Source organism: Micromesistius poutassou (assembly GCF_964030765.1).
Source record: "Micromesistius poutassou genome assembly, chromosome: 20".
Lineage (NCBI taxonomy): Eukaryota > Metazoa > Chordata > Actinopteri > Gadiformes > Gadidae > Micromesistius > Micromesistius poutassou.
In genome coordinates, this window is record NC_140290.1 from 6,660,656 (window position 1) to 6,673,765 (window position 13,110).

The 13,110-nt window shown below is 48.3% G+C and overlaps 1 protein-coding gene across 3 annotated transcripts in view; it reads left to right on the top strand.

Annotated features, from left to right (window-relative positions):
- Window positions 1-13,110, top strand: part of akap9 (A kinase (PRKA) anchor protein 9) — a 73,484-nt gene that overhangs the window by 7,768 nt on the left and 52,606 nt on the right. For 2 of the 3 annotated variants that reach the window (XM_084485013.1, XM_084485014.1), the window contains exons 2-8: window positions 124-453; window positions 3,520-3,564; window positions 3,939-3,998; window positions 5,139-5,288; window positions 6,826-6,981; window positions 7,943-8,128; window positions 9,124-12,381. In XM_084485013.1, coding sequence (XP_084341139.1) covers window positions 124-453; window positions 3,520-3,564; window positions 3,939-3,998; window positions 5,139-5,288; window positions 6,826-6,981; window positions 7,943-8,128; window positions 9,124-12,381 — 4,185 coding nt within the window. The remainder of the gene's footprint in view (window positions 1-123; window positions 454-3,519; window positions 3,565-3,938; window positions 3,999-5,138; window positions 5,289-6,825; window positions 6,982-7,942; window positions 8,129-9,123; window positions 12,382-13,110) is intronic. The other variant, XM_084485015.1, reaches the window with a different exon arrangement.

A 13,110-nucleotide genomic window follows, 5' to 3' on the forward strand; every position in this document is an offset into this window, starting at 1 on the left:
TTTTTATTTTTGCACTTTGTACAGCTTGCATGGAGGAAGACTTAAGCTTGTGTTCAACCACTGTATGAAGTAGTGTCTACCCTTGTGGTGTTTAACTCCTCTCCTCTCTCTTTTCCGCCCCAGTTGGCGGAGTACCGCCAGCGCAAGGCCCACGCCGACTCCCAGAAGAAACAGAAGAAGAAGAGGAAGAGGAGGCCGGACAAGGGAGAGGAGCCGGCCGGGGAGGAGGTGCACCTGGGGAGGGATGACCGTCAGGGGATCCCAGGGGAGGTGGAAGAGGAGGAGGAGGAAGGGGGGGCGGAGCATGAAGAACAGCCGGTGCCGGGGGAGGAGCTACCCGCAGGGGGTGGAGTCAGGGGGGATCCTGATGTTCCCAACACCACGGAGCTGACGTTCTCTAGGACCCTGCGGAGCGGCGAGACGGTCAAGCACGACCAGACCTACACCATAGAGGTAGGAGAGTGGCTGTAACTAGGACACCTGGCTGACAGACGGGCCTCATCCCCTTACTTCCTCCCCTGGTTTAAGTAACACCTGCTCATGTCTGGCAACGGTCCAGAGGGCACTCGGAGCGACTGACCTCACATGTAGGCCAGATGACCGGCTGTGGTATAAGAGGGACAGAAGGAAACGTTTGGGCCTCGACACATTGTCAGACAGCAATACCAAATATCATAATGAGTTGATTGTTCTTGATTGTTGATTTTCACATTTGGATGTTGTGGAAAAGTGCAGAGGACTTATTTTATTATTATTATTATTTATTCACATTTAGAGTGCTAATTATTGAATTAATTAATCCCGATGAGAAACCGTTCCGGTCACATGTTACAAAATGCATAGGACTACAGGATTACGCGGCCAATATCCTAATCCTCACTACAACTGAAGAAAATGCCTTGCGGCATTGTGCTGAATTTATGAATCGTCCAAAAAACTCTTGGCAGGATGAAGATAAATTATTTATTTTGACTTGCAAACATTTAATGATGCAAACATAACTGGTGCAGGCAATGTCATCCAGTTCCATGTCTGTCAGACCCACTTTTGATCCACTCTTCCTATTGATAGAGTGGGTGGTTTGTTAAGGCCACCTCGTTAACTGCCATGACAACCAGGATGGTGGTGTAACGAGCCATGCTACTGAAACTAAAATTGACATCAGATGGACTTGGAAACCTAACCTGCTGTCATGGCAATCAATTCAAATCCAGTGCATTAATTAGAGGAAACTCTTTCGTCTGCGTTTTAATTTCTGCACCACAATGTTGTTATTTTATGTTTTTGGGGTTCATGAAGGACACTCAAAATTGAAGCTACCAGGACAGTAGACTTTAAATTATGATCTTGCGTTTGTCTGCGTTTTGAAAACTTTAATCTCCAAAGATTGTCTGTAGTTGATGGAGGAACGGAATGTCTATAGAATGTTTCCAAAGTTGCATAATTCTCAAGGCTAACTGAGGAAAAACAAATCTTTGTGCAGTTGTCTTTTGCTGGAGGAACATGACATTTGTTTCTGTCTTTTTTGTAAAGAGAATCAGTCATGAACAAACTGCGTAAAGAAAGACGTATCAAAACCCATTTAGTCGAGCACTGGTAAAATCTGGTTCACTGTGCGCTTAATGCCCGAGCAGTAGGGGTGTAACGATACACAAAAGTCACGATTTGGTACGTACCTCGGTTTTTAAGTCACGGTTCGGTATGTATTTCAGTACAGCAGGTTTTTTTTAAATTTTTAAATTTGATTTATTAATTTATTTTATAAAGTCCAGGACTTATTTCCATTGTGGTCCTCAACACAAAACATCAAGACAAGACAGTCACAGAGCGTGTGATAATCAATAAAAATATTTTTTTCGGTACATACCGAAATGAAACGTGTATTGAACTGTTAGACCCGTACCGAAAAATTTCGGTACGAATGCGCGTATCGTTAAACCCCTAGCGAGCAGCACTCACTCACACACACACACCTGTGTGTGTGTGTGTGTGTGTGTGTGTGTGTGTGTGTGTGTGTGTGTGTGTGTGTGTGTGTGTGTGTGTGTGTGTGTGTGTGTGTGTCACCCCACCCCACAGCGTTTGTAATTTTTTTCTGAAAGCTTGTGAGGGTGGTTGAACTAGTACTAGACTCCCGGTTGCCGTGGTAACAGACAATTGCCGCTAAACGGCTTGCGTTGCCACGTTGTGTGTGTGATGTGACCCTCGGCGGAGTCACTGCAACGGACCAGACAGGTTGAATCACGAAGGCCCCCTGTTCTTGTGTGTGTACTTCGATGTGGGTGTACTTTGATGTGGGTGTACTGCCCTTGAGATAAGACTAGGTGAGCTGCTAGGTTTGCAGGATTCAATAAATGATCCCGACCTGGCAGGTAACAAATATCATGGGTACTATTTAGGGTTGGTGTTTTCATTGATTCTCTGGTGTTTTTGAACCGTTTCCGTCGATATCTGATAGACAATGCAGTGGCCTTTTTTTTTTTGTCTTTTTTTTATGAGCCGGTATTCATCCGTGCTGTACTTTTGTGACCATCTGCAGCGGGCAGTCTAGAGTGAAAATGGTTAGCCCATATAAGATTCTGGTTATAACGTGTATGTCATACAACGTTTTTTTGCAAAAAACAAGTATTTCCCCCCCAAGTACAAGTATTTCCCCCCCACCCCCACCCCAATATGAGTAGTAGGACTAGTGATTGTGAACCAGACATGTTGTTTGAGGAAGTCAGTGTGGTGAATTCGCTATATAACCAAGCACCTTTGTGTTTGATTCATGCCCTGTCTCAATGGTTCATGGTCTCGTCTGACTGTTTTTGAGCTCTACACTAATTGCTGTTGATTTTCCATTGAGGCTCTTGGTTGCTGATAATCCTGCAGGAGCAGACAGGGAGCAGAGGGAAGGGGGGGGGATGTTACCGTAGCAACCATCTGGCCTTAAAGTTCCATCTTATGTCCTTTCACTACTGCCTGCGAGAGCCATAGATGTGTTTGAAAGCAAAGTAGCTATGCTCTGTCTTCTCGCGTGTGTGTGTGTGTGTGTGTGTGTGTGTGTGTGTGTGTGTGTGTGTGTGTGTGTGTGTGTGTGTGTGTGTGTGTGTGTGTGTGTGTGTGTGTGTGTGTGTGTCTAGATTCTAGATACAAAAAAACAACAAATTAATGTTGTGCCTTGTCTACTTTTATGTGTAACTAGGGCATAACGCCATGTAACGTTGTCCAGATTCCAGATTCCAGACCAAATTCCCAGGGATCTTGAATGTCAATTTTGAACACAAACAATATACTGTATGTTTGCAGGAATACTTAGCATAAATCTTATGTTGTTCGCATTTCATTTATCTTTCTGTGGCGTACCTCACAAACTGGATCTTTGGAAAAGATTTATTTCTGTTTTGCTGCTTTCTAAGACTTGGAATCAAGCCTGTTTTTCTCGATGCTGTACACATTATACTGTCAAATGTTGCTATTGTGGTGCAGTCATGATTTTTGACATCTGCTGTTTCCTGTCTCCTTCTTTCCTTTCTGCAGCCAGAAAGCGAGGTCTCCACCACCGCCGACGACTACTCCTCCGAGGTGAGACCCAACACTGCCGTGAAGACAATGGGAAACAAATCAGAATATAAAGAGGATCTTGTGTGATGTTTTGGATTCATAATTTGTTTCCATATTTTATTTCCCCTCTCTTGTGAGGCAAAAAATACAAGGAAAGCTGATTCAGAAGAAAAATTTAAATGTTTATTGGGTCAGCACGTAGCATAGCTACGTTAATTACTGGATAGTTATGTTCCACTTTGATTGTAGACAAATTCCCGGAGAGCTCTCTCTCTCTGTTAATTCGACATAATAAATCAAGTTGCTAGGCACATACAATGCAAAACTACACCAAAGTGGACTTTTTTCCTGCAGAATCTTCTCGTCCTCTGACCGACCGTGTTGTGAATTAACAGGTCAATGGCTGCCATGTGATGACTGTGAACCTCACAACGTCTTCTGAGGAATTTATCTGGGTACAGTAGAGAAAAGACAATCCCTGTCTGCTTCGCAGGGGGGCATTTCTTGCAAAATAAATCAAAACGCCAAACCTCTTGTTATTACGCTAATCTTCCTGCCGCTTGCCCACTCTTTCTCCTCTACGTCGTTTGCTGTAATCCGACTAACCAATGTTTTTGTTGTACTGTTTTTCGCAATTTGCGCATTTGCCTTTGCCTGCACGCTCATGAGAACAGAAAGTCTGAAAGAAAGTTCCACACTCGATACGGGGGAAAGAAAACCAAGAGGCAGCCCCAGGTCGTTATATTTTTTTACACGACTACGTCTCTCAGGGCGATTTGTGCCCAGAGACAAGCTTAAGATGTACCCACGGTACATCGTGACATTTCAGAAGGAGTCAATTTGATGGTGAGACAGGCAGGACAGCGGAGCCTGAGAGGGTGACGGGAGCTGAAGAGAGATGGGGACGGGGTGGACGGAGGGCTTCAGTCAGGGAGTGAGTGTGTGCTTGTGTAACGCTACGAGTACCACCCCCCCCCCCCCCCATTGGCTAGTTTCAAGCCAGACTGATGCTGAGGAAGAACGACGAACAAAGCCAGAAATGACCGAGATGTTACACTGTTTTTATTGGCGACGTGGGATCAGGTGAGGCGTGATTATTCATAGTTTAACGCACACTGGAAAGTGAAGTGGCACGCGGAGAGGAAATGTGATGACGCATTTGTGAGTCGAATAATTGTCGCAGGACAAAGCGTGGGAGGGACGCCCTCAGCCGACCCTTCAAGATTTGATCGGAAATGCTTTTGCCTAACCCGACTAATGCCCACAGCGTCGTGCCAACCGGCTAATCCTTATCACACTATGCTGCGGCTCAGACACTAACACATCTCCAGCTGTTGGCTGACGCTCTCCAGCACATCACTGTGATAATCAGCTGTGTTTTGAATTAATCACAATGGATACTCTTGTCAATACTGATTTTTTGTTAAGCTTGCTCCACGCAAATAACCCTCGATCCTTAACCCGTTCTATATATATACCCTTAGTTCCCTCCTGGAAAAGAGGTGTGTCACCACAATTATCATTTGTAACCTGTATAAATAAAGTCAATTAAAGGGGATGAGATATGTAAATATGAATTCATCAACTGATTCCAGGAGGAGGTTGACACGCTGCATCTGATGACCAAGGAGGCCAAGATGGACGACATGGAGGACGAGCTGGCCGCCAAGACCCAGGCGGTGGAGGAGCTGAGCCGGGAGCTGGAGGAGATCAGGGCCTGCTTCGGCAGCGAGGGGATACACCAGGTACCTCACCTGTCTGGTTTGGACGTTTACATTGCTTCATTAAGCAGACGCCTTTATCCGAAGTGAGGGAAGGCTGGGAAGCAAACAGAAGTGGTAAGGGCTGTTTGACCCTCAACTCAAAGGTGCTGGATTCAATCCCCAATAGGGCTTTGACTTTTGCCCAAAAATCATATTCGAAGTTCATTTGTTTATTAATATTAATATTCTAATATATTCGAATATTTATTATTATAAAACGGGTGGTTTAAATCAAGCGATCTGAATGGTTCCTAACTGCTGTATAATGGGCATATACATAACTGCTATGATGTCCAATCAGTTTGGAGAGTTCCGTATCACGCCGCGCCTAACTTTAACTGTTTATTTATTTATAAAAGTAATAGCATAGTTTACTGAAGCCTAAAAATATGTTGATTGATGGAGAGGGTGGAAATGTTGTAAAGCATTAGGCACACGGTGAGTGAACTCAATAGTAGGCTAAATTGCCGGCGAAGGGTTCGAATGATCTTTTCATCAAAAAGTTGGCGCACCGTGCACATAGCCTTACCATGCGCAAAAGCGCCAGTATTCGTAACCTCATTAAGTTCCACCTTAACAATTTGAGTGTTTCCCGAAACGCTCTTCGCTACGAATCTCTTTTGTAGCCTACGTCGTTCGTTGGTAAGGTTGGTCTGAAGCGCTCGTAGAACCTTCTTAGCTCTACCGTAGTGATGTTTCAGCTCCTGCAGTCTCCGCCACTGTACAGTAACCTTTAGAAATTCCATTAGCAAATTGAGGCCAAATAAAACGGTTTGAATTAAGGATATTGTCTCGACTGTTCTTTATTTTGGGCCGTGGGTACAGCAGGCAAGGTCAGCTCGACTCGCTTCCAATAACTCCAACTTCAAAAAATTATTTTATTTATTTTACAATTCAAAAATGAACAAAACTGTCTTCTAAATTAAGGAAATGATACTGGGAAACGAATAAACCATTATAAGCAACGAGTGAACTTAATAAGCGATCGAGCCTCTTTCACTTGACATTTAGTTTTCACCTTAAATATGCAATAGATGTAATTAAGGCAACCTGGTCTCACAGGAATCCGTGAAATGAGTCGGTCTACGTCCCGTTTACAAAAAAATAATGTCTAATATTCGTTCGAATATTATATAAATTATTAATATTCGAATTATATTCGAATAATGAAGTTCGGAGTCAAAGCCCTAATCCCCAATGTTGGTGGTCTTGTCTGTAGTTGTCTCTGAGCAAGCGCTCTTTCCCGTAGCTGCTTATTGGTGATATGTACAGTGTCTAAATATTTGTTTACCTATGGATGCCTGCTAAATAACTAAAACTAGTAAATAGCCAATCCTAAGTAATACATGTTTCTTCTTGTGCATTCTTGTGCTTGTTTTGTAGTGTCTGGGATATACCTTGTTATCTTGTAATTGTTTTGAAAAATGTTTATGGAAAGCGAAGCCTTCGCAATAACGCATCTGCATTTTATGCAAAAAAAAAACGGTGGTCCTCAAACGCTTGCGTTCTCGCTGTGCAGCTGCAGGACTTTGAGGCGGCTCTGAAGCAGAGGGACGGCATCATCACCCAGCTCACCTCCAACCTGCAGCAGGCCAGGGACGAGAAGGAGGACATCATGAGGGAGTTCCTGGAGATGACGGAGCAGAGCCAGAAGCTGCACATCCAGTTCCAACAGGTACAGTAGGGGGGGCGGGGGGGCAGGGGGGGGAAGGGTCTTCCCTTTGCGGTAGTCATAGTCCTGCTAACTTACTTAAGGTAATTGAATACTTAATTGAATGGCATAATGTATTTGTATTGTCTTTTTAGCCTCACCTTGGACCTACATTTTCTAGTGATGAGCAGCTACTTCATGTATCAAATATCAGCTGATTATGAAGCATTGTGGACCTGTATAACTAAATTGGTGGACCGAGCATTAACACTGCCAAGTTTAGGGGATCAATTCCCACTGTGGCCCCCCATGTTAAATTTGTATGTACTTAAAGTTCTGAAAATCAACCTACATCACCTTTGAGTGTAATTAGTTAGAAATGGCATGGCCTTCTGTTGTAAAATTGTAAAATGCTAATGAAATTATTGTTACACTAGAAATCTTCAGCTATTTTAGTGTGTCAATGCATTGTAGAGTATATTTTAAACTGGCCGTGCCTGCCTCTGTATCAGCAATTGAGATTTTAGACGGCTCGTTTCTGATCAGTCAGGGCATCTCATGATTGTTATAGAAACACGGAGAGGGAAGGGGTGTTTTATTTGCTTGTGTAGTTTTGAACACTTGCCCTCTTCTCTACCCTCTCTCTAATGCTTTGAATGACAATGGCCACCAAATGGCATCCCATGTATTGAAACAGGAATTGAGAATAGAATCTCATTTACAAGAGAGCCCTCTAGAGATTTACAAAACAATCAATCTAGATACAAGATACACCATCAAACACAAATATATGCATCGTGTTTTGTTTTAAACGTACGTGAAGTGTCTTTAGGTACCTCGGAAGCACTTGAAATAAAATGCCTCATTGTTGACACACCCACGCACCCACGCACACCGAGCATTCATCACCCACCCTTTGCCTATCGATGCTAACCCTCCCCGACCTCCCTCGGCGGTGTCCACCCACCCCTCCCCCTCCCCCTAGCTGCAGGCCGGGGAGACCCTGAGGAACACCACCCACAGCAGCACGGCGGCGGACCTCCTGCAGGCCCGCCAGCAGATGGTCCAGTACCAGCAGCAGCTGGAGGACCTGGGAGCCCAGGTCCGGAGCGGGGAGGAACACCTGCTTGGCGTCTCCAAGCTGGAGCACAAACTCAGCCAGATGGAGACGGTACGACCACGGCTGCCCAGACTTGGAGACGACAATGATGCGTCGTGTTGTCTCAATGTTGCTTGATAATCGCTCTGTCTTCATGGCCCTCTGTAACTCTCATCCCCTCTCTTTCCCTTTTGAACAATCTCTCTCCCCATCTCTTTTGCTTTTTCTCTATTTTCTCTCTTTTCTCTATTTTGCTCTCTCTGTCTCTAATATAGTTTGTTGTTAATGGCTTAGGGCTATGTTAAAGGAATACGCAGAGAAATCTGTATATTGGTGATTGCACTGATTCAGAGGAATCAAGTTCAAATTCATCATGGTTTGTACAAAAAGGGAGTTCCCTGGGTTAGCGTTTGCTTTTTGTTTGCTGCCACCATTGACTTGCAGAGTAACAATAGCATAGCTCTTGTTGACGTGAGGGGACTTAATTTGAATTACTTTTAATTACTTTCCAAAGATTGCCATGGGGTTCAGAATAGTCACTGATTCAAAACGAGTGCCAGGAACAACACAACAAGATTGTAGTTTGGCTACAGACACAGATAATTCTGCACTGCTTTCGGCTCTGTCATTATTAGTCACTGAATGATATGCCACTGAAACCTTAATCATTGCGCACAACAACCAGCCAGGAGCAGCTGATTATAGAAAATCACAGTGTCAAAAACACTGCAAAATTATCTTGGGTTTGTAGACAAACTTCAACCTTGTTGTGTTGTTACTGGCACTTGTTTTCAATGAGTGACTGAAAGTAATTAAAACTGTATACCACTCACATGGGCAGAAGCTAGGCTACTGTAACTCTGCAAGTCAATGGATGCGGCTAACGGAAATGAAATGCTAACCTAGCAACTTCCCCTTCTGGACGCACTATGAGGATTGTAAATTAAACGACTCGCAAGGCACTTGTCAATTTACAGACTTTGTATCCCTTTAATCTGGATTTTAGTTTTAGATTGCTTTGTAATGTAATGTATTGTCACTTATACAACTCATTCTTGTGTTTTCAGGCTCGCCAAAGATCGGAGGAGACATTTGCACAGAAGCTGAGTGAAAAGGACAAGTTGATCGCAGAACAGGAACACCTCATATCAGGCCAGGAGCAGTCATTGGCCGACTTGAGAAGTCAGCTCGCACTTTCATCGAGGGCTAGCGAGGAATCATTTGCCCACTCGCTCAGAGACAAGGACCTATTGATCGCGAAGCAGAATGCAATAATCTCAGAGCACGAGAGATCTCTATCCCTGCTTCGTGATGAGCTGACCCAGGTAGTAAGGAGCGGGTCCCAAACGGACGCCCAGAGTCAGAACGAGAAAGATGCGTGTATTGCGGAGCAGGCGAGGGTCGTTTCAGAACAGCAACGCTCTCTCGCTCAACTCGAGGAGCAGCTGAAGTCCTCGGAGCAGCGCCTGAATGAACTTTGCCTCGTGAAGGATCAGGCGCTTGAGAGGTGCCAGGGGGAGCTGGAGAGCACCAGGGTGGACTTGGAACACTGCAAGGGTGGGTGGGACGATTCCAAAGTGGAACTAGAGAATGGGGTGAGAGAGTTGGAAAGCTGTAAAGCTCAACTACTGAATTTCAAGGGGGAAACGGAGAAAGGGCAGATGGAGTTGAAAAGCTGCAAGGATGAATTTGAGAATTCCAAATTAGAATTTGAAAAAACAATTAGAGATTTGGAAAGCCTCACAAAAGAATTTGAGAGTTCCAAATCAGAACTCCAGACAGAGTTGAAAAGCTCTCGTGATGAATTGGAGAATTCCAAATCAGAATTGGAGAAGGGGACGAGAGAGCTGGAGAGCTGCAAGGAGGAGCTCGCCGCCTCCCGACAGAGGGAGCGCACGTCGTCCAGTGAGGTCATGCAGCTCATGGGCACCGTGGAGGACCTCCAGAAGCGCTGCCACCAGGGCAGCCTGTCCGAGGGCGACGCGGTCCAGAGGATGGAGGAGGAGTCCCTCCGTAGGCTGGAGCGCCTCCGGGCGGAGCTGGACGAGATGTACGGCCAGCAGATCGTCCAGATGAAACAGGAGCTCCAGCTGCAGCAGGGGGCGGCAGTAGAGCGGCTCACCCAACAACACAGGGCTGAGCTCGACGCCCTGAGGGCCCAGGAGGAACGGCACGGCCTTGACGTCGACGATCTCAACGCCAAGTTGGCTGAGCTGCAGGAGACCCTGCAGGAGTCGCAGACCGTGCACGGGAGGGCCCAGGATGAGCTCCAAGGGCTGGCGCAGGAGAAGCTCGACCTGCAGGCCCAGGCGGAGGAGCTTCTCCAAGACCTGCGCCAGGCTAAGGATGTGGCGGAGAAGGCCTCCCACAACCTCACGCTCAGCAAGGGCAGCAGGCACACCGAGCTGCAGCACCTGCAGCGCATCAGCGACGGACTCCGGTGCCAGCTGGAGGCGGCCGAGGAGGCGGCGCTGGAGACGGAGGCCAAGCACGAGTCGGAGGTGACCAACTACAAGATCAAGCTGGAGATGCTGGAGCGGGAGAAGGACGCCGTGCTGGATCGCATGGCCCAGTCCCAGGAGGCGGAGCTGGAGAGGCTCAGGACCCAGCTGCTCTTCAGCCACGAAGAGGAGCTGATCCTGCTCAGGGAGGACCTGCAGCGGGAGAGCTTCCTCAACACGGAGAACCTGCTGAACGAGGCGTCCGTCAGGCGGGAGCGGGCCCTGGAGGAGCTGCGGGCGACGTACGAGGACAGACTGGGTTCTCTGGGGGTGGAGAAGGCAGTGTTCACGACGGAGCGCACCGAACTCCTGCAGCAGATCCTGGCACTGAAGGAGGACTTGAAGACGGCGCAGAGCAGCTCCAAGGCGGAGGAGTTGGTGCAGCAGCTGCAGAAGCTCCAGGTGGAGGTGGTGGAGCTGAGGCAGGGGGCGGAGCAAAGGGGTAAAGTGGAGAGGGAGTACAACACACTACTGACCAAGGTCGAGACACTGGAGAACGAGGCGAGGGAGAAAGACGACGGTTGGAGGAGCAAACTTGAACAGCAGGAGTCGGAAAAACGGATGTTGGACGAATCCAACAGCGTTTTGAAAAAAGAGATGGACCTGGCGAATAAAACGGTGCAGTCTCTCACTTCAGAAAACAATCAGAAGGTGAAGGAATTGGCCGGGCTCAGGGACGAGATTGAGAAGCAGCGCACAACTTTCTCCTTCGCTGAGAGGAACTTTGAGGTGAACTTTCAAGAGCTCAAAGGGGAGTACACCTGCCTCATTCAGGCCAAGACACAGCTGGAGGAGAGGACACTGAAGGAGACGCTCGAATTTGAGGCTAAAATCTCCAGCCTGCAATCTCAGGTTCGGGAGCTGGAGGAGGAGGAGGAGAGCGGCAGACGGGTCAAGAGGGAGGGCCGCGGAGACAGAGCCGCCGCACTGATGGAAAAAGACACTACTGAATTAATGGAGAAGCTCAGCGCCTTCTCCAACGAGAAGGAGAGCCTGATCGCCCGGCTCTCCGACGTCACGGACAAGCTGAGCTTCTCCGAAGGCAAGCTGGAGCGACTGAAGGGGGAGCTCTTGGAAATCCACCAAGAACACGGGAAGGTTCTCGCCCTGAACAAGAGCCTCGCCGCGGGGCTGGAGAGGCAACGGGATGCGGCGACGGAGGCCAAGCGAGAGGGAGAGCCGCGGCGGCGCTCCAAACCTCAGCACAGAGCGTCCGCGCCGGCCGAGCCCGACGCCTCGGCCGCCCACCAGCGACGGATCGAATCCCTGCAAGGGGAGGTCGAGTCCCTCCGGTCCCAGTTACAAGTGGCCGAAGCGGAGCAAGCCCCCCCGGCGCCGCACAGGCTCCTCCCGCTGCAGACCACGTCGCCCACGGCAACGTCAGGGGACGGACCCCCGCCCCCACAGAAGCCCCCAGCAGCCCCAGCAGCCCCAGCCTCGGGGTTGGGGTCGAACAGGCGCAAGAGACGGCAGCGGTCGAAGCAGGAGCGCAAAGCCAGCACCACCGCCGCCGCCGCCACTACCGCCGCGGCCGCTCTAGCAGACGCCGGCGGCAGCAGCAGCAGCAGCTTCAGCAGAGAGGAGAGGCAAAGGGGGGAAGAGGAGGCGGAGATGGAGATGGAAGAGGAGGAGGAGGTGGAGGTGGATGAGGAGGAGCAACAGGAGCTCTCGCTGGCAGTAGCGGAGTTGGGCAGAGCTGCAGAGCCGGCGGTGGGAGCCGGGATGCAGAGCGAGGCAGCGTCTCGCTCGGATCAGAGGCGAGGCAGCGAGGCGGGCTCCACACACCGCTGCCAAGGAGACGCAGAGACCCTCATCACCAAGCCGGTAGGTGCTCTGCTAGGACGCCTCTGCTGCTGCCGCCGCTGCAGTCCTTTTCAGCATTAATAACCCCCCCCCCCCCCCCCCCGGCCATCCACCCCCTCATCTATTCAGTCTTCATAAGTCTTTTAAAACGGCATGTCAGAGCTGTTGCAGAGGAAGCCTTTTCTCTCTTTTTTCTCCTGCACGGATACCTGTTACCCTACGGTGTTGAGTCGCCTGCATTGCTGTGAATATGACGCACGCACACACACACGCACGCACGCACGCACGCACGCACGCACGCACGCACGCACGCACGCACGCACGCACGCACGCAGAAGCCGGCGTTTTGTGGGGTACTTTCATTGTACCAGCTTATTTATTTTTCCTTCTCCGTAATGAGCCCTGTTTAAGCAATCAACACAAGCAACGCGGCGCGTGGGAGTAATCGTGTTGAGGGATTAAATACTGCTCTTCATTAGGAAGAAACATGCTTTCGCCGGGTGCTTTTAAGTGCCAAGACTGTTTTTTTTATTTTTTATAGTTAATTGGTGTGGATTTGCAAATTCTTTGAGAATCCGGAGGGTCTCACTCAAATCCGTGACATAGCTTCAGGCAGGTCTTTTGGTGTAAATGCAAACCAAATGTTACGCAATCTTCCTCACCCCATAAAACCTAACAGCCTTATGGCAAATATTGGGGAGATAAAAGATGCAGAGTATATAGCCAGACAGTGTGCAATATTAATATTCT